The following is a 26,019-nucleotide window of genomic DNA, read 5'->3' on the forward strand; positions in this document are numbered from 1 at the left end:
CCTCAGTCTCAAAGCGGCGCGCATGTGAAACGGCAGCACACGGTTGAGGGCGGTGGAAATTCTTCGCATTTATATCGAATCGTTGCGACATAATCGCGCAAAAACATAGGCGGCCTGCTTCCAGTAAAGTGATTGCACCCACAGTTGTTTACCTTACTTCCCGGATAAAGCAGTGATCAGTTGAATAACTTGATTGACAAAGGATACCATTCAACTCTACGATAGAATTAGAACTGAGGTAAAGTTACATCGTATTTTATGTGTAGTTCAAATTATTTGAACAACGTATAAATGTTTTAGTTTACATATAGGGTTTTATTTTATTCCTGAAATATTAGAACAACTTTTGGACGTTGTGTAGTCTAGTCCGCCAGTATCGATGATAATGTATTTATCATGTAATACTCAATTGGCGCGGAGCTACTTGATTCGAGTTGGCCAATTAATGTCTATCCACTGAGTGTGTTCTATTATTAGTAAAAGTGCAACGGTAATGCGAAAATTGGCGATTGACAAACAAAACTGAAAGTGAAAGTGTTTAGTAGGAGTATACTGAGTCAAGACCACTCACGCGCACATGTTGGTTCCAAATTCATTCAACAACATTGTAAATCAGTGCTAGGACAAGAAATTGTGACAACATGGGTTTCAGGTTTGAGCAAAGTGAGCCGAAAAATGTTGGTCAACCAGAGAGCAGTGAATGATGCGAATAAACACGATTGACCCCTTTCTGCTACGTATAACCAATTTGCCGCAACGCCATAGCCGTCTGTTTGAACAGAGTACTCAAACCGATACACAGCACACCAACGACTTGGTAAGGGAAACAAAATTGAACGCGATACCGGTGAACCGAATAGAACATAAGAAAAAACATGCTGACCAATGGTATGTATTTGATATACGCTTCGTTTTGAACCGTGAAATCAACAATAATGACCTTGAATCCGGCAACCTATTATCTAGCATCGACTGTAAAAATTTTAAATTGAGATTACGCTCAACAGACTCCAGACATGCATGCCTAACACCCGATTAAAAAGTACAGCTAACCAAACACTTAACAAATCTAAATGATACTTTTTGATAACATTCATATTTCGGAAAAGTGGCTGGCATACCTGAGGGAACAACGCACCAAGCGTTTGCTTGTCTGATTCCGGTGTAGAAAGGATGAGGAGTTTTTGAAATTTTTATCTGAATTCCAAATAACATAGTTTACATGGTTTTGAAATCAATTGCTTATTGTCGTCATTTTGGTTGGGTTTTATTGTAGTTTGAAATACATTGTATAAAATAGGTTTCCGCTATGTAGCTTGATATTAGGAGCTGGTTGAAATATGTCTAAATGAACTCGAATGGAATTTTCTTCAAATTATGTGACAGGCTACATCAAACTGGAGTAATATCTCCAAACCATTGGTCATTATCAAGAGCTCGTTGTTAAATTACTTTTTTTTATCAGCTTGACGTGCTTTATTACATTAGAGGCACTCGCGTGACTACAGCAATCAATTTATGGAAATATTGTTGCGAGTAGTTGCATGCGTGAGTATATGTCTAAATCATTCCAAATTGAGACTTTAAATAGATTCATACTGAATGTAGATGTAAAGCAAAGCGTAATAGCCATTTATCACTCAATAAAAAAAACTTGATGCGTTAATTCACATATGTCTTCTTCTTCTTCTTCAATGGCTCTACATTCCAACACAGTATCGAGAAAGTGTCCAACCCGAAAACATCCTAGACCGAACCAAGAATCGAACTTGCCGTCTCTGGATTGACAATCCTACGTCTTTGCTCGCAAGGCTACTGGGAATCCCATATGTATATCTTATTTTTTATGTAATATGTATGATATTAAATAAATAATAATGCTCTTTACGTAGGTTACAAACGTAGGATGAAAACACAGAAACAAGAATAAAATAAACACAAACATTAATCCTTCTGGCATCCATAATTTATCCATTCATTTATACACGACCAAGAACATTGCCATAAGCAAACCCGTTAAATCGTCCCTCATTCCAAACATTTTATAGAGCCAAAGGGATAAAAATTTGCAAAACAAAACAAACGATGAAAATGAATACTACATTCCAAATTCAAACTTCTTCTTTCCCTCTGCATCTCCTCAAACCCAAATGTGAAAAAAAACCCAGATTAATCCACCTAGCGGTGATGGCGCCTTTCTCGCGCAAAAGGTAATAAATGTAGCCTTTACGCTTACACCTCGATGATGTACAAGAAAGGCAAAACAGTTACACCGTCTAATGTTATGATAGAAAATTTACACTAGTAGACGACAGATGGCACTACCAAAAGTTTCTCGAATTTCCTATGTTCGAATTTTGACTTTCGGACAATTTCATAGTACTATGAAACTTAACGAAGAGCATACTTACGCCTAAATGCGTGCAACACGAGCATCTTTATAGTACGATGCAACTCTTAATGGGAAGCCACGGATAAAATATTCATAGATGCAAGGCATTTTTCATAACACATTATTGTTCTATGTGACTATGTCTCATCACTATTTTAATAATATCTATTTTTTGCAATTTGCAATTATTATGAAATTCAATAGTGATCAACAGCGTTTTAGTCTCTGTCGGATGCAACTTGTTGCAAGAAAATCGGTTAAGAGTTTCTATGTGAAAATTTGGCTACACGGACAGACAGACATTTGTTCAGCTCATCGAGCTGAATCGAATAGTATACAACACAATGGGTCTCCGGGACTGCTATCAAAAGTTCGAATTTGGAGTGAAATGATAGCCTTTCGGTACAACTTAGTTGTACGAGAAAGGCAAAAACCTAAAACTCATACGGAAACAGGTTTACGATGAAATGCCAATAACCGACAGATGGAGTAAAAACGACTCACACGATTCAATTTTTAAAATACAAACACAGCAACATATTAGCAACTTTACACCAGATCTTCTAGTTGATCAGGAACTTCATCGCAGGTTGCCACATTCGATGATGATAATTAACTGTGCATAAAATTGCATCATTATAGTTTGAACGGAATCTTCAATGGTATGACTTGACAACTAGAACAAGAATCTTTGCGGAGGCCGACGGATGTACTTTGTAGCTTAGTTCGTTCAAGCACCAGTCTAGCGTACTGAAGATCTTGGGTTCAATTCCCATCGAAGGAGAATGTTTGCCGAAGGAAAATACATTTTTCGCATTAAATCTTTCACATTACATATGTACAAATGCAAATTGAGTTTCCAAGCAAACATTTTCAAGACAACATGCATAAAGTGAGATAGCTTTCAGTATGAAGTGAGGAATACACTGAGATTGCCACCAATATAGCAATTATAGAATGTGACGTTATCAGTTGATATTCTCCAATAACTCAATCTCAATGATTGTATGTTTTACAAAGGTGCAAGCTATTGCTCAAACACACATAGAAAAACATGTTACAATCGCTGTATATAAAATAACTATCCACAAACAGGTTCCGGCTCTAAAGTATAGACACTGTAGATCCTATAGATGAGCTAAGGCATACATGAGTGTAGTAAAACGGATTGTCATGTTATTTATATTATGCAGGTGTGCTCATGAAATCAATTGAATTCAAATGACTTGACGAAAGTTACACGCAAGTGGCGTTTGTTCGTTTAGTTCTCGTTCGATTTATGGGGCCTACTCAATTTATCTTCATATTCGCGTGCTGCACTGTGAAAAGCCATATCGTCGCTCATCTATGGAAATTACAGTATCTCTACAGTACATTTGAATAAATCAATGTGAAGAAGGATAGCCCGAAAAAAAACTTAGCACTTCAAATGGCCGGCTTTTGCCTACTTAGTGGAGAACATGTATGACGTGCGCGTTTCTCATTGACGAAATTCACTCGTAATATTATTTGCCAAACATCGACTGTGTGAATTTTGGAGTCAAACTAAAGAGGACACTCTTCAGGAATCTCATGATCGTTTCTGATTCGACTACGACCGCACAACATATAAGAACTTCTGTTCAGACCCGGAGCTGTGCTTATACTTTTAAATAAGCGGGTTCAATTACTTTCGATTGAAGGAGTTTACTTTAGAATTGATATTGCACTTTGAATTTTAAAAATAATTACAGGTAACAAAAAAAAAACAATATGATTCGAAACACCTTTTTGTCATGGCACATTTAAACCAACGTTGATAGTTAACTATTCGACATTCCCAAGACCTCAGATCCCATTTATATTCTATAAGTGTTTCTGGAGCACGTTATTCACGAAACATTAGGGATATGGATGTATTGTTACTATTAGTTTTTCTCTAATATCGGGGTCAGTCGTTTCAAAATACAAGTAAATTGAACTTTTCTTTTTCGGATCTGATATCATGGCGGAGATACGGTGCTTCACAGAAAGAATGGATCCTTTGCAATTGATAATTTATGTAATTAAAAAATTATATTCTTTTTTCAATCCGAGACACAAAAATCAAATGTAAGAACGGATGGATCATGGTAATGTTGAGTAATAACATGTTTACTCAAGACTGAGTAACTGCCATTTTTGCTGAAGCGAAAGACTTTCGACTCAAAAACGAGTTGAATTAGAATTAAAAAAATGTTACAACATTTGTTCTTCAGATCACGTAATCCTCACTGCTACAACACATTTTGAACACTTTTAAATCCATACACAATACAATGGAATAACAGACAAACATCCACTCGGCAAACACGATTAGGAGAGATTAGTGCAAAACGCTCCCACGGGCCATAATGGCCTAACTCATAAATTCACTTATATGTATAATCTATTGTAGGCCTTTTCTGAACGAATATTACTATTTCAATTCAATAATAGTTATTCACTATCGAACTGAAATGAAAAATCGAGCAAAATCTCTCCACTTAAATTTAACTATTTGCGATTCTTTCACAAGAACCGTAAGATTTTCGTTCAAACAAACAACCATGCGTTCACTATTATAACGCATGCAATTAAGTCATTTTACATCACCACCAATAGGATAAATGGTTCGGTATTCTTGTTTAAATGGTGAAAACATCTAAAAAGCAAAGAAGGTTGAATATTAGATTGTCCTCCTCTATGTATATTGTTCCGCGTATGGAAGCCACAACTGAGATACACAGGAGTGGTAATAGATAATAATGAATACAAATTTTCGCAGATCTGATGATGGAATAATAAACTTGGTTGACATGGTATATAAACGACAAACAGGTGTGCCATTTCTCACAAAAAAACAAGAAATAGGAAACAAATTTAATTCACAAAGCTACTGAGGTTCAAATTGAATTGTTAAACCGAACCAAGCTGTTTTCTGACTTATTTGTAATTCTTTGCTCGTAAAAACAACATTAAACATAATCTATTTATTCGATTATAAAATAATCCTCGAATACTATGTCGAAAAACGTTTGTTCTTCGCCTTTTCTTCTTATTGGCATTACATCCCCCACTGGGACATTGCCGCCTCGCAGCTTCATCTAGCGTGTTAATCTAGCACATCCACAGTTATTAACAGCGAGGTTTCTTAGCCGAATTACAATTTATGCAATCGTATATCGTGAGGCTAACACGATGATACTTTTATGACAGAGAGAGAAAATTTCCATCCCAAAAATTTCCTAGACCGGGAATCGAACCCAGCTACCTTCAGCATGGTCTTGCTTTGTAGCAGCGCATCTCATCGCACACTTGAGAAATAAACGTTTGATATAGTTTGTTAATAAAGCCGCTACAAATATTTGATAAAAATATGTTCTACTGGCAGGGTTTCGACTTTTCGTTTCAATGAGACCAAACAAGCGTTTTCGGGTCAAGGGGAATCTTTTTTCGTTATTTATGTCGAGGATCATCTTTCACCCATCAATCTTTTCTCTGGAATTAACCTTGGAAGGTAAACGAAAATCTTGCCTATTCGATGAAAATCCGTTTTCGTTTCATCACTTTAACTTCTTACTCACTTTTCGCGAGAATTATCGCAGAACAATTACAACATTGTATGGCTACGCCGGGATTCGAAACCAGAATAGTAACAAACTGAGTGGTGCGGATAGAATCGATTTGGTTGTCAAACTGAAGCCAAAATTTTCTATTGTGCCGGAGCCAAACATTGAAGATTGTGGTTATGTTCGTTTCTGATCTAATATTGAGAAGTATTGTTATTATTTTGGGAAAAAATAAAAATAAACTTTGTTTGAGTTTTGTATTCTTTGCAACAAATATTCTCACATTATATTCCGAGTGGAAAATTTGTAGAATGCAATTAAAAGCACTCGTTACGAAATTTCACGAGATTCAGCAGCTGATTGGAGCATGAATGTATGTAAACAATCGTAAAGTCATGTAGAGTCTAGCGCATTTGTGCGCCCTCATGCAGCGTGGAAAGAGAAATTCGAAGAGCGGGAAGTGTTTGACAGCCGAGTAACTGTATAAATTACTAATAATAATTTTGTTTATGGGAGTGATTTCAAAATATCCCTCTGCTCGCTTGAGCGCAGAAAAGCGGCTCTATCCGCAGCACCCACACGCTTACTTCAGTTCACCCAAATATGGGTAAAGAGTACCTAAAATCCCCAAAAAGTGCACATACCTAGATATGGGTGAATCATCGTTTACCCATGTTTGGGTGTTTCAATACTGGAACAGTTTATAGGTGAATATTACCCAAATTTAGGTACTTTTTAAAGCTTTTACCATGAGGCCTTTCCAATAGGAATTCAGAATTGCATTTTGTATATTTCGATTTCTTAATTATCAAATGAAAATTAATGTTTATAAAATAACGTGACAAAAATCATTTTTATTTATTCAAATTATATATAACAAATGAACTACAAAGAATTACCATTTTCTGACGCAGTATATTATTGCGCTTTGTTGCTAGCTCACCATGTTGCATCTTATTTCGGCCGATCGACAGCTGATGATTGTTGACCGGTAGTACGGTGGCAACATGCCCACCGTACAAATAAAATGTTTGAATTAGAAATAACAACTTCTACCGAATTTTCTGTTCGAGATAGGACGAATTTATTCGCAATGTAGCTTCCATTACTGCCGACTGCAGTTTTCCTGTAGTTGATGTCCGGCCGAAAGTAAAATCTAAAATTACGGAAGAAAACGTACGCGTAAAGTAAAAAAATAATGCTTCTAGCCATTGTCATTACTTACTCAGTTGAATATTCACCAGTAAATGATAAAAACTTCTTTAAATGCAAGCATTCCAAATCATGGAATGAATTGTGAACACGACCGAGTAGCACACTTAACAGTCTGTCATGTTCTCGACTGAGCTGAATGAAAATGTTTTTATTTTTCATCCAAATATGGGGTAAACTCATTTGCCCATATATGGGTAAAAGCAATCTTCCCAACATTATAAGTTAACTTTACTGATATTATTGGTATATTTCACCCATAATTATGGTATACCCAAATATGGGTGAATCAAGTACCCATAAATAGGTAGAGTGAACTAAGCGTGCAGGTAACAAATAATAACCGTAGGGATGCGCACTCTAGCCACACCACCACGCTATCTATATGAATGCATTAAGTTATTTTTTCCACACAAGCTACTATCATTAGCATTTATGATGCAACGAAAGACTCGAATATGAAAGAAAAAGAGCAAACCTGGGAGTTATCACTCTCTAGGCTATTTTTCGCTCCCGAAAAGCGATTTCTCCCCGAAAATTTTCGTTATTGAGCACCCTGTGCTCCTGAGATTGAGTGAGCATTATGAACCTTGCCTAATGGCCTTCAAAGGGTCAGGGGGTAATAAAAAAATAACTATTGAAATGAAAAATATAAAAAAAACTCTTTGGATTTGTTAAAGAATGCTTTGAAAATGCTACAAATTTATAATTATAATATTTATAATATATATAATATATTTTTGCCCCCTAAAATTTTTATTTTTGGGCGAAAACAATCCGAAGAAGGAGATGGGTTTTCAATATATGTATCTGTCTAATTCAGGACAGTGAAACGCCTGTCACCCCCGGTACAATGGCACTCTACTGCCGTAATCTGGAAAAGTGACGTAACAGCCATTTTACAACATGCATGTTTTCCATTTTTCTGTTAAAGAGCGCGATGAGTAGTACTCGTTAACACCATTTTTGGAAAATGGCGTATACGTCACTTTTTCAGATTACGGCAGTCTACCCAACATCGTTCTTGGTACTTCTGGTTTTGGTACCCAGTTTCTGGGTTGTATACCCGAATTCAGCTGCTCATTTTGGGTGATTGGTTCGTACGCAGTTAGTGCTAATTATCGGCAATTAACTTTTCCTGGCGAAAACTTGCAATTAGTTGAGATATATCGAGCCTTTAGTGTTTGTATGGCTTTATTATGACGAAATATAGTCCGTCGATGCTTTCGAAGCTATGTTACTATGAATTAAACTAAATTAAAACAAAAACATTGACCGTCATCTTGAATGAATGGTGGGTAGACGTATTAGCCTTCTCTTCAGTCCCCTGGTCTAATTAGAACCTCTACACGTTATTTTGTGCGTTGAAGTTCCAATTCCTGCTTCTAAAATTTTCAAATCTATCTTATTACCACTTCTATTGATTTCCCTTTGTCAATGTTTTGTTCTTATTAAATAAGTAAATTGTTGTACACTGGACTCGGATTTTACGCAGAGGATGCGTACCCCGTAAAAAATGTGTAATCCCGAAAACCGCGTAAAAAACGATTGATTTTTCGTGTTTTTACCTTTCTCGTATATGGAGGTATACTGATCGACTCAGCTCGACGAATTGAAGTGATGTCTGTGTGTGTATGTTTTTTTCTTCCTAAGCAATGGAGGGGGAATCTGCTCAACAGACTTCCTGGGTAATACGTCCAGGAAGTGCGGGGTTAGGGACCACCTCCAACAGCAAACGACCCGCTGAACCGTTTCCATTGCCGCCAAGCTCGTCGTCCCTTCGCTACAACCAGAAAGTAATGCTTCAAAGGGGGCCAGTGCATAACGCACCATCGAGGTTCGCTGCGTGTCCTCGCAGCACCGAACATCGTGACTCGCTTTTTTAGAAGAACACCATGGTACCGTGCCAGCGCCATGCCGGCTTTCCAGGTGGCCTTACCACGCCCTATGTCCTCGGAAGGTGGGAAGGATCGACTTCGCGCCTGCTTCCCTCTACATGACTGGTATCAAGAATGATGATTCAGCGTGCACCCCAAATTGACCTCTCTGCGACAGGGTCTATTCGCCAACACACAGATGGACTTGCCGACTCTGTGCCTACGCCTGCCCCAGCCTGACGAGGACCCCTTTCCGTCCTCGGGCTCGGAACCCGCCCGGTTGTCCGACGCCGCGAAAGCGACGATACCATGTTGTTCTTCGCGCGGCCACTTGTTCGATAAAAGGATCGAGTTCGACCACAGAGCATGACCACAGGTATGACCCATGAAGCCAACTCCGAACCCTTGGACCACCTCTTATTTGCGCCTGAACTAGCCATCCTTGAGTCCACGCGCCACCTTCTGTGTAGCTTCGAGACGATTTGGGCGATAGCCGACAAAACGGCGTTCCAGCCACCTTCATCTTTACACATCCTCCGAACTAGGTTGTCCGGGGTAGTGTCCAGACCACATGTGGCAAGCATCTGGTCACGCATTGCGCGAAAACGTGAGCACACGAACAACACGTGTTCCGCCGTTTCTTCTAAACCTGCGCACACCAAACACTCGGGCGAGGCCGAGCAAGCCAGCTGCGTTACCTGCACTGTGATTTTGCAGCACGCTTAAACGCCGGGCACATCGAACCCCCATGGGGTGCTTGCTGTTCACAGCTTTACTGGAACAAATCACTGGAACTGGAACAAACAAACGGGAGGGTTCGTGCAGAATCGTGCCTTATGTCCCTCCAATCCGCAACGTCGGCAGAGATTGCTTCTGTCAGGGCCTTTGCAGTCCCATTGCTTGTGCCCCGATTCCAGGCACTTGAAGCAAACTTCGGGTCGCTCGTCTCCACTTCACACTGTCGCCGCAGTGCCGTGACAAGCTCTTCGACTTCGGTGATCTCGTCCAGGTCTTTAACCCTTACATTCACCTCCGTCGTGAGTGCCCTCACCTTGACCGTCTCGCCTAGGACTTTCCGCTTCAGCTCGAGGATCATCTCGCCCGTCCGGGTACGTCTTATTCGACGTACGTCGGCGCCGAGTTCACCGAGCTTGACGTTACTCCTCATCGCTTTCAAGACGTCCGAGTACTTAACCTCGTTCGTCTTGATGACTAGGGCATCGCCCTTGGAGCGATTGGCGCCTACCTTAGACTTCTTGCTACCCTCATTCGCCTGGGCCGTCTTTTCGGTCTTGACGTCTTCGGTTTCCTCTTGTTTTTTATCAGGGTCCAGGAGGCGTCATCCCCTTCTATTTCCCTGGTCTGGGGTGGCTGAGAGCTCTCAGCCTGCCGTAACCCCGGGTGGACGGACCTTTCCATGTCCTTCCTCCCCCGGTTTTGGAGGTACCTGGCCAGGGTTCAGCTTCCCAGCCCCACTACCCTTGTTCGAGGTAGTAACCCTCCGCGTTTTGGAGCGGCCCCCAGGGAGCTCATCTCCTGGAGACTGTCTCCCCCGTTTTTGTGTCTGCTCCGTTGGAACAGTCACCCCCGACGTGCCCGCGAATACTTGAGCCTCAGTCTGGATAGACATTGGCACCACCGTCTTCGCTGGCGCGCCTTCAGTCGATTCAACCTTGCCCGAGCCCGCGTATCCTTGAGCCTCAGTCTGGGTAGACTTCGACTCCACGGATTTCACGGGTTCGCACTTGGCCGTCCCGACCGCCCTCTCCAGCTTGGCGTCCAGCATCGACTTTCGAAGTTTCTGCAAGCTCCTCTTGAGGTCCTTACTGATATTATGCTTCGATGACGCAAAGTCGATGATGGCGTCCAGCCACCTCGAAGGCCGAAAGCCCATTGCATTGCGGTTCATCGCCCTCACAAGCTATGGGCCGTCCATAACCTCTACCGGCGTAGCCGGGTAGAAGGATAAATGGCCCATGCTGGCGCTGCGCACCGAACTGCCGACTATTGTCTCTGGCTTCCTAGGCGGAGACCTGGACAACCCACCTCTTGCGAAGGGGTTGTCGCCTACACTACTACCACTAATTGAAGAATTGACTTGGTTTTCCATTTTGGTCCCACGAGTTGTTCGGGAAAAGAGGTCCACCACGCCAGAGTCCAGCATGCCGCGGTAGGGGACAATTACTGTGGGAGTTCCCAGGTACCCCACAGGCTCCGTTAAAGGCCTAGCTCATTATTTCACCCTCCTGGCCATGCATCCCCTCGGCACGGGTCGCCTAATGCCTCGGGATTAGGGGTTAGGGACGATAGTCCCCTTGGTCGCACCCCCTCACTCTAGCTGATGTCAGAAGGACAACAGTGCCCAGGCTGCACTACCAGCTAAGTACAAAACCCTTAGCTGGCGATCGATTGTCATCGGAAGACCCGTGGAGGCGTGAGATTGGAACTTGTGAGGACCAGAGCTGTGTATGTCGCTCCTTCCCATATGTCAACTCACCATTTCGCAGCCCGTATGTGTGTATGTGCACACGAAAACCGAAAAACATTAACCACTATTATAGTAATCCTTAACCGATTTTCTCGCAATAAGTTGCATTCGACGGGGGACAAATCCTAGTTGATCACTATTGAATATAATCTATTGACATTGATATAATCGGTCATTGCGTTCAAAAGTTATGAAGAAAATGGTGTGTTGAACCATATACGGTTGGTTTGTTGTTTTGCCTTACAGCGTTTGCAAGAGCCGTAATGTAGGCAATTATTTATGATGTGTATCACACTGAGGCAAAACCAAGGGATTGAATCGAGAAAGGCAACGTCACCGCTAGGTGGATTAATCTGGGGTTTTAATCTTTGTATCGTCCTAATTAGAACCTCTACACATTATTCTGTGCGTTGAAGTAGGTGATCTTAGCATTCTGAAAAAACTTCAGTATAAACTCCCTAGTACTAAACAATGAAGGCTGGATGGATACAAAATACAATTCCAATCGACTGTTCAAAGTAATTGATCCTGGGTGCAATACATGGTTAAATGGAGGACCGAAACTTCGCTCAGGATCAATTTCGTTTTATACTGATGGTTCAAAACTGAACAACCAAATGGGAGCGGGAGTTACTGACCCTGGGGTAGACATATCGATTCCCATGGAAAGTTGGCCATCCGTATTCCAAGCGGAAGATCACGCAATTCTAGAGTGTTCTGTGATATGTTTGCATAGAAATTACAGACACTCAAATATATGCATAATGTCCGACAGCCAAGCAGCTTTGAATGCTTTAAAGTCGTCATACACTTCAAAACAAATTTGGGAATGCATTCAGTCCCTCCAAAAATTGTCTTGTCGTTTTCAAGTCAATCTATATTGGATTCCTGGACTCTGTGGAATAGATGCCCAAGTAACCATTAGCACTATATTACGCCAAACCGCCATATAAGGCCACTATACGGCCATTTGAAAACTTGTAAGCATTAAAGTAGCACTATATGGCTGATTTGGCGAAATATACCACTACGACTTTCTTTGGACTTCCCAGAATACACTAAAACCAAATCCAGCGGCTTATGGCTGCAAATCTGCGATTCCGATCACTTTTTTCGAAAAAAAAAGCCAATAATTTTGAAACGCTTAATACGGGTATGATATCTGGAATATCCAGAAGATGTTCTAAGTTTTTTAGTGACTTAAAATTCCTGCAGTACAACAGATCCGAATAGAGATTAGAACATCTCTAGCATATGTTAATCGATCAGAGATAATCATGATTTTGTTGAAGATGTTCATGAACATAATAAATAAATAAATGTTGTTGCTGTATACTTGTAAACCTTAAAAGCTTGATTACATGGGACTCTTGTAGCTCTCTTGGAACATTATATTATACTCCATTCAAATGTTTTAAGGGTTTAGAGTCTAAATCAATTTAAAAAATCTATCGAAAACAACCAGTTACGCTTGTAGATGCAAAGGCCTGTATTTCATGAAGTCCTTGGGCGACGTAAAACATCTGTACAGATCAGAACAATACACAGCTTTCTAGTTTGAATACTATAGATCTGCGCCATAATAAAATACACATCAATAGACTGCTGCAACATGTCGATTACGTTCGTAGATAAAACAGATGTATAGAATAGAGATCAAAGGGCTATATTCCAGGGAGTTTGGAGACCTTGGAAGTAATAATGGCCTTCAAAACATGTATTTCACATATTTTAGCCATTAAACTTCGAAATAAGTGTAAAATGTTGCAGAAATGTTATGAAAATATTTTCGGCTACCTACTTGAATGGAGCCGCCTCATAGTGCACTGGGGCGTTTTGATCAGTGAAACATATTTTCGAAAACCGTTACATTTTTTTAATGTAGAAGCAATTTTATATCATATTAACCACTGAGAAAAGTTTTTTTGTTGCCAATATGAGTGTTCCAGTGTTAGTTTTGCGGACAGTATGCTAGAGTCGCTCCAGCATGTTGAGCAAACAAATATTAAAACATCAAAACTGTAACTTTTTGTATTTTGCTGTTATTTTCATTATGTAATACAAAAATACTTCCACATTCACATAATATGATAGTTTTACAAATATCTAAAGGTACCAACTGATTTTTACCCTTAGTTAGTTATAGTTTTCTAGAAATCAAAGGGGGCGTTTCGGCCAGGTGGGGCGCATTATACCGTCTTACCCTATCGAATTAAAAGTTCTAATACTTGATACACAACGCTAACCACCTAAGTACTGATGTGCCAAAGCTCATTTGTAAAACTGTAATGGCATGAGATACAACAAAAACAAGCATTATGGAATAATTATTTTCGCTACAGATCGCTGATCAGCATCATATAATTATTATGACTATTATACTATAACAGTTACATGTCTGTAGAATGCTGCTGGTCGAATTTTTCATACACTTTATTTTATTTAGTTCCATAAGCCAGCAAGTGAGTGTCTCCAGTTAGCCTTGCGAGCAAGGACGTAGGATTGCCAATCCGGAGATGGTGCGTTCGATTCTCGGTCCGGTCCAGATTTTTTGGGTGGGAAACATTCTTGACTCCCTGGACATAGTGTTGTCACACAAAATACTCACTCATGCATTGGCGGGCATATAAGGCTTTCAATTAATAACTGTGGAAATGCTAATAGAACACTAGAAGTTGAAAAGCAGGCCAAGTTCCAATTGGAATGTAGAGCCATAGAAGAAACTTTTAGTTTATTTACTGGTGAAAAATGCTGTATGATCTAGTTAGTTATTCATACCGATGATTATTTATCAAGACATGCAAAGAATCAATCAGACGGTAGAAAAACTTTAAGTGTTTACGCTTTGGAATGCAAGTTAACCAATGAGTAAATGCGAAAATTTACTGATTGATTGTAGACAAATTCAGAACGATTTTGCCGCATGTAATGTAATGTGAATACTATCGTCAGCACAGGTCATATTGTAATATTGGTTCACTGAATATATACAACGTCAACTTATTCGTGATAGTTCGAAACACAAATAAAATTTGCATAATTTGCTTTACTTTGCGAAAATGGTCAATAGCTGTCAATAGGATGACATTCTGGCATCGTGGAAGGAGAGTTGTTGCTACCAAAAGTGTCATGGGTTTAGATTAGTGGAAAAAGTTTTGCGATTTTTTTGAGACCCTAAAATAAGAAACTTTTTTTTTTGTTAATTTATGTGAATTTCGAGAAATAAGCAGTTCTTCACTTGTGCACCTAACATAGCTCTGGTCCTCACAAGCTCCAATACTTCAACAAAAGGTTGTTGAATTCTACGGGGCACCCCCCAGGATTGTGTCTTTGGATGAGAAAATTAATCTCTGAAAATTTCAGCTCAATCGCTTGTTGCATAAGCTGGCGCATTTGATTTGAAGTTCATATGGTGGTTTCAGCTCAAATGTATAGGAAATTACACCTCCGTCACTCTTTCGTTCAGGAAATTGGTTCGGTATGCCCGATTGAGCTCAGAATTGCAACAGAGGTAGTTGTTATGTTAAAGATCGATTCCATGGAACATTATTTGATGAATGAATAAACTTTTCTATAGTTTTTGGCCGATCTATTAGGTGTTGGGTTGAGCACTTTGGAATTCATTGATTGCCATGGAAAACATAAGCATGCCATCAAAGGTGCCTGCGATGTATATTTTCGCGCGCGCTCAAACATATGCAGAGTAACGCGCGCCACAGCACATATCTAAGCCACCTTTGATAACATGTGCACGTTTTTCATGACAATAAACGAATTCCAAAGTGCACAGCCCAAATCCCAATAATTCACCCGAAATCTATATAAAAATTCATTCAATCGTTGCATAATGTTCTGTGAAATTGATCTTTAACATATCAACTGCCTTTGTTGCAATTCTTAGCTGAATCGGGCATACCGTACCAATTTCCTGAACAAAAGAGTGACGGAGGTGTATTTCCCTATAGATTTTGGCTGACACCACCATATGAACTTCAAATGAAATGCGCCAGCTTATGCAATAAGCGATTGAGCTGAAATTTTCAGAGATTGATTTTCTCATCCAAAGGTACAATCCTGGGGGGTGCCCCGAAGAATTCGACAACTTTTTTTTCTCCCCGTACAAGGCTGGGCCACTCGAGTCCCCAAGCAGGCCTTATCAAAGCGACCGGGTGCCGCTTAAAGCTCACTAGCCTAGTCCTGGTATTGGGTGGGACGTTAAACAAATTTGACCCGACTGATCGAGCGTCTGTTCACCAAGGAAGTGCGGCTCCAACAGCGTCTGTTCTGGCATCCAGCGGCTGAGTATGAAATGCTATTTCTCGGAAGTTATACCTAATATGGCAGCCCCATCCCGGTGGAAAGAGAACCGTGGGCCACAACCTTACTTACTTGATGGGCTACAGCTCTTCGATGAACCTGCGCCGAATGGAGTATCTTTCTCCACTGGACTCGATCCTGGGCCAATCGCTTGGCCCAACGTCGACGTCGTCCTGAACGTTGAGCGCCCTCAGGTCCTCTTCAACTGCAGAAAGCCATCGTGTACGCGGCCTTCCACGAAGCCTGCGAAGCTTCCGGGTTCTCTACTAAATATTATCTTCGCTTGACGTTCTTCCGGCATACGAACAACAGGACCAGCCCACCGTAGTCTGCCGTGTTGAATAAGTTTAATAATATCCAGCCCTTTATACACCTGGTACAACTCGTGATTCATGCGACGCCGCCAGATTCCGTTCTCCTGTTTACCGTTCTCATGTTCGCGAATCCGATAATGAAAGAATACGGACTGATTTTACGGCAACGACTCTTAGCGCGAAACAACGCACAAATAGGAACAGGGGACGTTTTAACCCTAGCCCAGCAGGGTAAATTGGTACAACTTGCAAATGACCCAACAAACATTGGAGGCTGATATAGCGCTTATTCAACCAAAAACAGGCTTCTCCAGTCAAAAAACTAGCTTATTCAACTTAAATTGTTTGTGGGGGGGGGGGGGGTTCACGCCGCATGAAACTCGGAACAAGTTCTGCTATACTCTGGTTTACGAGGTGAATACGCTTCCCGGCATCGCGGAGTTTACGAGGTGAACACGATTCCCGGCATCGCGGAGTTGACTTCCTACTAAGCGCTCAGGCACACTCTGCGCTTATGAAGTGGGAACCTATATGTGAAAGGATTATCGTTGCCAGATTTAGAACACGGGTCCAAAACCTTACTACAATACAATGTTATGCGCCAACCGATGCTGCCGATCTGCAAGACAAAGAGAACTTCTACAACTCAATACCGTCGTAGATAGAATTCCGAAGGGCGATATCAAGATCTGTTCGGGCGACTTCAATGCGAAGATCGGATCCGACAACTCGAATCATGAGCGTATTATGGGACGCCTTGGTCTCGGAGAAATGAGCGAAAACGGAGAGCTGTTCGCAGAATTTTGTGGTAATAACGACATGGCGATCGCTCTTTCCTCATCGACCAGTTCACAAGGCCACGTAGGTCTCCAGTGACGGCTTTATAGAAAATCAAATCGATCACATCTGCATCAGCCAAAAATGGAAACGTAGCCTTCTTGATGTACGGAATAAACGTAGTGCCAAATACGCCTGCGCATTGCGCGGATTCGTTGGCAGGAGGAGAGAGTTGGACGACGGTTCCACGCACGCCGACTGGAAGATGCCACGGTGAAACGGTCCTTCGTTGAAGAACTGGAGACGCGTGCTGCAGATATTCCGGAAAGTGGCAGCGTGGAAGACCAACGGACCGCCATCAAGAATGCCTTCATCGCCACCAGCGAGAACAATCTGGAACTGCGCACCCAGAGAAAACAATGGATCACTGATGAGACCTGGAGGAAGATAGATGAGCGAAGAGAAGCCAAAGCCGCGATAGAGCGATCAAATACCAGAGGAGCCCGTCAACGATACTCGGCTCTTGAGAAGGAAGTAAAACGCTCATGTCGACGGAACAAGCGACGAAGACAAGGGCAGACTCTCTGGCGGACGAAGGAGAGAGAGCCACAGCAACCGGGACATTCGCCTCCTCTACGATATCTCACGTCGCTTAAGCGCCACAATGAATGCAACGATACCTGTGAAAGACGCGAATGATCAGTTATTGACCGACTCAACTGACCAGCTGAAATGCTGGTTCGAGCACTTCGAACAACTTTTTCAAGTGCCAATCAGGCCACCGCCACCTCGACATGATCTGCATAGGATGCGACGTATAACACGCGTCAATTCCGAAGCTCCATCACTGGTAGAGATTCAAACAGCCATCCAAAGCATGAAACCCCAGAGGTTAATCGCATATCAGCCGAGATGCTCAAAGCTGACCCCATGACATCCGCTCAACTATTGTATTGTTTATTTCGTAATATCTGGGACACCGCAACTTTCCCGGTCGACTGGATGCGAAGAATCTTAGTGAAGTTGCCCAAAAAGGAAGACCTGACTGTATGCGATAACTGGCGAAGCATTATGTTGTTGTGTACCGTTCTCAAAGTTCGTCGCTTTTTCAGATTACGGCAGCTGAGATGCAAGGAGGTTCTTGAGAAAATCATCGGCCCCATCGAGGCACAGTGAGAAGCCTTCTCGTGTAGAGTGCTGCACAATGGGGTCTTGTCCGACCCTATCCGTGTCGTAGCTGGTGTGAGGCAATGATGTTTTATATCACCGTTACTGTTCCTCATCGTAATTGACGAGATTCTGGTAGGTGCGATTGGCCGTGAACCAAACCGATGGCTACTATGGCAGCCTATAACTATGGAGCACCTAAATGACTTCGAATTGGCTGATGACGCTATACTTCTCGCTCAACGGCGCTCTGACATGCAGGGTAAGCTCAACGACCTTGCCAAGCGCTCCCCTTCGGCAGGTTTAGTCATCAACGTAAACAAAACCAAATCGTTAGATGTGAACACGGTGACCCCTTACAGTTTCACAGTAGCCGGGCAACCAGTGGAGAATGTAGTAAGCTTCCAATATCTTGGTAGCCGTCAAACGGCGGTACCAAAATCGACATAGGCGCACGGATCAAAAAAGCAAGGGCTGCCTATGCAAGTTTAAGGAATATTTGGAAAAACAGGCAGATAAGTGAACGCACAAAAATACGAATTTTCAACTCTAACGTGAAATCTGTGCTACTAAACGCTAGTGAAACATGGTGTGTATTAGTGGAGAACACTCAAAGGCTGCAGTTGTTCATCAACAGATGCCAGCAATATATAATTCGGGCCTGGTGGCCTCACAACTGGATCTCAAACAATGAGCTTCATCGTCGTTGTCACAAGAGGCCGATAGCAACAGAAATTTGGGATCGGAAGTGGGGCTGGGTCGGCAACACTCTACGTAGGGGCGGAAACGAAATCTGTAAACAAGCATTAGACTGGAACCCAGCGGGACATCGCAGCAAAGGCAGACCCAGAGGCTCATGGCGGCGAAGCGTCAATAAAGAAATAAAAGAAGTCGACCGAAATCTAATCTGGCAACAGGTTAAAGCGATAGCTGGACAACGCTCAGGATGGAGATCTTTCAACTCGGCCCTTTGCACCACCGGAGGTGTACAGGATCCATAAGTAAAAAGTAAAAATTGTCCGAGAATGCGTCCATGACACTGGACATCACTGGAAACCTGGAATTTAGGGCACATGTGGATGACAAATTCCACTGAATTGTGAACTCGGCACACGTCGCAAATTCTCCAGAAGGGGCCCCCGCCAAAGTTGTGCGAGAGCCGCGTATGTCCGGTTCGCCGTAGCTGCTGCGGCCGAGAAAATGGTATAGATGTCCGGGAGACTGTCCGAAACGGTCATGTTCGTCCCGGTGACCCCGATGCCTACTCTACGGACTCAAACCGGCCAATTCGTTAACTGTGTGTGTAATTGTTGAATTCACTCGGCCACCGACCTTCTGAGAGTCACGGAATTGTCAACTCTTCGGAAATGGTGCGCTCCTCACTCCATGCCAGTGAACTCGCACCACTTGACGAAGATTGACGCCGGCCATCATGTACAGGATTCGGTTCCCTTCGATAAGGAGAGAGATCCTGTGTTCTTCGAAACTTACAACGGGGAAAGAGGCGGTCTTACGAAACACGGTGGCTAAATGTTAAGATGCCTGCCTTGTCACATGCAGACTTGTCTGATGTAGAAGGTAGCAATTCAGAGGCGACACGAACGTACAGATACACGTAAGTTCTATCAGAAGCTCAACGCATCCCGCAAAGGCTTCGTGCCGCGAGCCGAAATGTGCCGGGATAAGGATGGGAGCATCTTGACGGACGAACGTGTGGTGATCGAAAGGTGGAAGCAGCACTACGAGGAACATCTGAATGGCGCTGAGAGTACAGGCAGTGAAAATCAAGGCAGCGAAGGAGATGACTACGTCAGTTCAGCGGACGATGGAAGCCAACCAGCCCCCACCTTGAAGGAAGTTAAGGATGCCATTCAACAGCTAAAGACCAATAAAGCAGCTGGTAAGGATGGTATCGGAGCTGAGCTCATCGGACCAGATCTTTACTGTGCGGCAAATCCTTCAAAAATGCCGTGAATACCAGGTCCCAACGCACCATCTGTTCGTTGATTTCAAGGCGGCATACGACAGTATAGACCGCGTAGAGCTATGGAAAATTATGGACGAGAACAGCTTCCCTGGGAAGCTTACCAGACTGATCAAAGCAACGATGGATGGTGTGCAAAACTGTGTGAAGATTTCGGGCGAACACTCCAGTTCGTTCGAATCGCGCCGGGGACTAAGACAAGGTGATGGACTCTCGTGCCTGTTGTTTAACATTGTTTTAGAAGGTGTCATGCGGAGAGCCGGGTGTAACAGCCGGGGTACGATTTTCAACAGATCCAGTCAATTTATTTGCTTCGCGGATGACATGGACATTGTCGGCCGAACATTTGCAAAGGTGGCAGAGCTGTACACCCGCCTAAAACGTGAAGCAGCAAAAGTTGGACTGGTGGTGAATGCGTCAAAGACAAAGTACATGCTTGTGAGCGGAACCGAGCGCGACAGGGCCCGCCTGGGAAGCAGTGTTACGATAGACGGGGATACCTTCGAGGTGGTCGAGGAATTCGTCTACCTCGGATCCTTGCTAACGGCTGACAACAACGTTATTCGTAAAATACGAAGGCGCATCATCTGTGGAAGTCGGGCCTACTACGGGCTCCAGAAGAAACTGCGATCGAAAAAAATTCACCACCGCACCAAATGTGTCATGTACAAGACGCTTATAAGACCGGTTGTCCTCTACGGACATGAAACATGGACAATGCTCGAGGAGGACTGGCAAGCAGGCAGGAGTATTCGAGAGACGGGTGCTTAGGACCATCTTTGGCGGTGTGCAAGGAGACGGTGTGTGGCGGCGAAGAATGAACCACGAGCTCGCCCAGCTCTACCGGGAACCCAGTATCCAGAAGGTAGCTAAAGCCGGAAGGGTACGATGGGCAGGACATGTTGCAAGAATTCCGGACAGCAACCCTGCAAAGATGGTGTTCGCTTCCGATCCGGCAGGTACGAGACGGCGTGGAGCGCAGCGAGCGAGATGGGCAGACAAGGTGCAAAACGACTTGGCGAGCGTGGGGCGTATCCGAGGATGGAGAGATGCGGCCTCGAACCGTGTATTGTGGCGTCAAATTGTTGATTCAGTGTTATCTGTTTAGATGTAAGCTAAATAAATGAAAATGAACGAACGTATGAGTTGAAGGTTTGTGATAGAGTTTCGATATGGTTACCGTGGGCGATACAAATAAGTCCCATGCCGTTGATCAGGCAGCTAACAATGGTAGCTTTTCCGATCCCTAACCGGAGCATCTTGTTATTGGTTCGATGCGTCTAAACCAGATTGATTCTACAACTGACTTTGACCCCACGAAAGAGCGGTCGGAAGGAGAGCCTCCATCTGCATGCATGTCCTCTTACCCACATGCTGGCAGTCATAGTGAAACCTACAGAGCTAAACCAGTGAAGAACGACACTGATGGCGGATTGAGCCGGGTTTACCGAAGCAAGGAATTCCTCTTGGCTTCAAGTATTACTGACCTGCATTCGTAGTGCTCTCCTAGTAAGTCTGCAGACACTTCCTACTCGAGACCGGTGAGTATGGACCGACTGGCAGCTGTCCTATTAATGCTGAATGTACTATGGGGAAAGGGTGGTCATTAATCTGACTGTTTGCAATTTGTCTAATTTATATATCATGTGGAAGTATATACCCTTGATAACAAAAATCGGAAAATATTGAAGCATTGTGCTTATTCAGTAAAAATATATGGACTGGCGAAATGAAAAATATTGATAAAAATAAAAAAAAATCATTCCTAACTTTGATTTGTTTGTTATGAAGCCAGTTTGTCTCTAAATTGAAAAGTTTTTATATACCATTTCAAGCTTCAAACCTTAGCTTTTCGATATATTGGTTTGTTTTGCAAGTAAAGATGATTATCAAAAAGTAATAGAAAAAAAATTTGGTCCCGCATGGTTATCGGTAAAATGCGTCCGTAGAGTTTGACGGCAGTCTGACATAGGTTCATTTTCTTATGATTGAGGTTTACATTGTGCTCCTCCAATTGGAGGAACAACTTTTTGAGGCACACAAATATTTCGGGAGTCGGTGCAATACAATTTTTACAATTTTCTCAAGATCCGCCCAGATACTAGACTTCGCCTTCGGTGATATTAATATTATGAGTGTAACATTGTAGATATTTTTTTAAGACTGAAGACAGAAGCTAAGCGGGTCCGACTAGCCATCAATGAGATAGGAAGCACAATGTTATCTACCAACCACGTGTTTGTATCGGTGGTGAACAAATCGAGGTAGTTGATGCGTTGATGCTCATCAGACCGGTAGTCCTTCATGGACAAGAACCCTAGGCTATGCTCCAGGAGGAACAATGCACACTTGGATTATTTGGAGAAAGTGCTGCGAACCATATGTTGGGGTGCAGATGGAACACGGTATGTCGGACAATAATCCGGTAAAAATGGTTCTTGATTGAGATTCAACGGGCACAAGAAGGCGAGATGCGCTGCGAGGTGTGCAAGGTGGTTAAACCAGCTGGCAAATAATCCATCGTCCATGAACAGAATTTTAATTAGGAATCTCCTGTGTAGACAGGTCACGCCGATCTTAGATTGAATAAATACAATAATAAATCCAATTTCTTTCCAGATTTTTTTCCACAATGGACCACGATTACGGATTCGACCTGGAAGAAGCGATCAAAAGAGAAGGCCTGTCTATGTCCGATCTGAATGCATTGCGAACACCTCCAATAGAAGGAGTACCAACTGATATGACCGACAGATTGTTGGCCTGTTTTCTCAGTGCTTGCAACAAAGATGTCTCAGAAACCAGAAAAGTCATCAAAATTTATTACCAAGACCGAAGAGAGGCCCCAGAGTTGTTCGATAACCGCGATCCGCTGAGTCCTCAAATTCAGCAGTGCTTCCAAAATCAGTAAGTTATTATATAATTATTAAATAAAGCAGATTTCTATAGTATGAATGATTAATTTTAAATAAGGAGTAACAACTTTAGGCGGGAAAGGTCAACACGTTATCATTTTAACCATACAATGATGTGTAGCCTCAGTTTTCTAGCAAAAGCAATCCACTTCTTACTCTTACAGGGACTACTTTTTCTTGCCGCCGACACCTTCCGGGTATTCCGTGATCTACCATCGATTGAGTAGCCCCAAAGCGTCCAATTACAACTTGGATGAAGCAGCGAAAACTTACTTCATGCTGCTTGAAACCTGTATCTACCATCACGGTCCCCGCCCGGGTCTGGTTTGCCTGTTCGACATGAGCAACGTGGGTCTGTCGCATCTGCTGCGGGTCAAAATTGGCACCATTCGGAAATTCTTCCACTACCTGCAGGAGGGTCTACCGGCAAAGCTGAAAGCCATCCACATCTTGAATGCCGTTTCTTTCTTCGATAAGGTTCTCTACATCATCAAACCGTTCATGAATGCCGAAATTCTAAAAATGGTAATTTTATATGACAGCGTAGTGCATAGGCCTATAATCGCACATCGGTCCCACGCATGGTTGGGTTTCTCTATTCATATGGGACTGATACACGATTACAGGCAGTACAAGACCACTTAATTCTAATCGTTGCATTTCAGTTATTTCTCTACACCTCAAATGGTAGTTTGGAAAAGTTGTATGACGAGTGGATTCCTCGCAGTTGTTTGCCATCTGACTATGGCGGTGAACTGAAGTCGGTCGATGAGCTGCACCAAGAGCACCTGAAAACGTTCTATTCACTGCGACCATATTTCATGGCCGAAGAACGCCAACGGAAAGGAGAGTCCAAATTAATACAAGAAGCAGGCGATAAAATCAAATCGTTGAGCATAGATTAATATGGAAGTTATTCATGGTTACCGCGTAAAAGTTTATTAAACTACTTTACTCTATCTATTACTTTTAGAATTCGTTTGAAAGTGAGCTTTGAGCTTAAAGAAAAACTAATTGTGATATTATGCAATTTATCAAATGAAACTACAATATTTGAATTAGGTGGAATTATTACCGGGCATGGGGAGTTATTAAGCTACATTGGACAATACATTAGTACAAATTATTTACATTTGTAACAGAAAAAATAACTATCAATTTATTATTATCATATCACAACCTGCTCAGTATACGAATCCTTATTTTAGTTTATAACAATTTAATCAACCTTACTCGTGATTTTTGCATAAATAAATATCATATAAACCCGTCGGAAACGATAACGAACACATCGGCTGAAGGAATGCAGAAAATCCATCCAGCCGTTTTCGTGTTATGCGGATACGAACACAGACCATTTCATTTTTATATATATACTAGTCGACCCGGCAGACGTTGTCCTGCATAGTAGGCGAAAATGCGCATTCTGAACTGCCCATGCAAAGTTCGCATAGAAATCACAATTTTAGTTTTTCACGATTTGGTCAACTTTACTCGTAATTTTCGCATTAGGAAATATCATATAAACCCGTCGGAAACTATAACGAATGTTTCTGCTGAAGAAATGAAAAAAATCCATCCAGCCGTTTTCGAGTTATGCGGATACGAACACAGACCATTTCATTTTTATATATAAGAGATAGAAGAAGAAGATAAGATGATAATAGGGTATCCAATCATGGTTTGAACCAAATGGCGGGTTTCAGATGAGCCGGCAGAACAAAGTTGATCTATTTTATTAAAGGGACATGTTAGAACTGGTGATTTCTAGTTTATATGGAAGCTTAGTTCATTATCTTTCTAAAAACATCCTGGGTGCACATATTTATGCTTAGTTTCATTGAAAAAACCGAGCCGGTGACAAGCGCGGTGTCATCATCATCAATAGACATAGACCGCTGTCATCATTGAAACGCAGTATGAAAAAAAATTATAGCCCGGGACATCCTGGCTACGATTTGGCGATGGGCTAAACAATAGGATGTCAATAGGCTGGAAAAAACTTAATAATTACATAACTTTGATTCGTACTATGGTTTGAACTACACTGTTCATGGTTTGAACTAAATTCGTACCATGGTTTGAACTACTGCAGCAGCCAGCATCTCCTATATATATATATATATATATATATATATATATATATATATATATATATATTATAATACTCGACATGTTGACATTTGAAAGCAGGGTTGGTTCGCTCTGAGGAGTATTCAAGAGAAGGTGTAAAAACTTCTCTTTCTCAATCTGTTATCCGAGTGCATTGTGCAGAAATACACTTTATCTTTGTATGAAAGAGCGTGCGTCATACCCACTCTTCATCACACAAGCCCACAAGTGTAAAGAGTACAGGCGAGGTACAGGAATAAGGCAATTTGGTGTTTACCGAAATGCATACATTTATAGGCTATGTTCTAAATTTTCCATGTAAATACGTTGTTGTGAGCGCCTAAACATAGACCTTTTTATATATAACAGCAAAACACATGCGACCGAGAATATTTTCTCTCTTTATCGATCATGTTTCTCTCGGCTTCAATCACACGCACGTGTGAACGCTCTCGACTGTAAATCAATACAAAACAGTGAAAATTGATAGAATAAATAAATATAATAATTTATGATCAGAGACTGTTTATTCTATTTTGATTTAATTAATGTATTCTATCTAAATTTACATCTCCTAACCTATTTTTGCCTTTCTCGTACAACAAAGTTGTACCTGAAAGGCTTTCATTTCACTCCAAAAGCCAAATTTTGATAGAAGGCTCGGAGACCCATAGTGTTATATACCAATCGACTCAGCTCGAAAAACTGAGCACATGTCTCGACTGTGTGTGTGTGTGTGTGTGTGTGTGTGTGTGTGTGTGTGTGTGTGTGTGTGTGTGTGTTTTTTTTTTTTACAAGGGTTAAAGGCCATCAAAATCTGCGCGACAGACACCTCGAGCATCCACACTATGCTCGAAGGCGAACAGGGATGGGCTCCTCCTGACCTGCTAAAATG

At 42.0% G+C, this 26,019-nt stretch overlaps 1 protein-coding gene across 2 annotated transcripts; it reads left to right on the top strand.

Annotated features, from left to right (window-relative positions):
• On the top strand, positions 1-24,163 carry LOC134226821 (alpha-tocopherol transfer protein-like). 2 transcript variants are annotated; one of them, XM_062707836.1, is made up of 4 exons: positions 1-238; positions 22,717-23,004; positions 23,177-23,537; positions 23,678-24,163. In XM_062707836.1, exons 2-4 carry the CDS (start codon positions 22,730-22,732, stop codon positions 23,915-23,917), a joined length of 876 nt encoding a protein of 291 aa, XP_062563820.1. In that variant the 5' UTR covers positions 1-238; positions 22,717-22,729; the 3' UTR covers positions 23,918-24,163. The 2 variants fall into 2 exon arrangements, with proteins under 2 accessions (XP_062563820.1, XP_062563821.1); XM_062707837.1 differs by lacking the exon at positions 1-238 and adding an exon at positions 359-817.
• Positions 24,164-26,019: the final 1,856 nt, after the last annotated feature.

This window comes from Armigeres subalbatus, chromosome 3 (assembly GCF_024139115.2).
Source record: "Armigeres subalbatus isolate Guangzhou_Male chromosome 3, GZ_Asu_2, whole genome shotgun sequence".
Taxonomy (NCBI): domain Eukaryota; kingdom Metazoa; phylum Arthropoda; class Insecta; order Diptera; family Culicidae; genus Armigeres; species Armigeres subalbatus.

What these genes read in the sequence shown, in the direction of transcription:
- LOC134226821 (XM_062707836.1), top strand. Translation starts at nt 22,730, where the DNA reads ATGGACCACGATTACGGATTCGACCTGGAAGAAGCGATCAAAAGAGAA. An exon ending in CAGCAGTGCTTCCAAAATCA is followed by an intron (nt 23,005 to 23,176) that starts GTAAGTTATTAT and finishes TTACTCTTACAG; the next exon opens with GGACTACTTTTTCTTGCCGC. An exon ending in ATGCCGAAATTCTAAAAATG is followed by an intron (nt 23,538 to 23,677) that starts GTAATTTTATAT and finishes GTTGCATTTCAG; the next exon opens with TTATTTCTCTACACCTCAAA.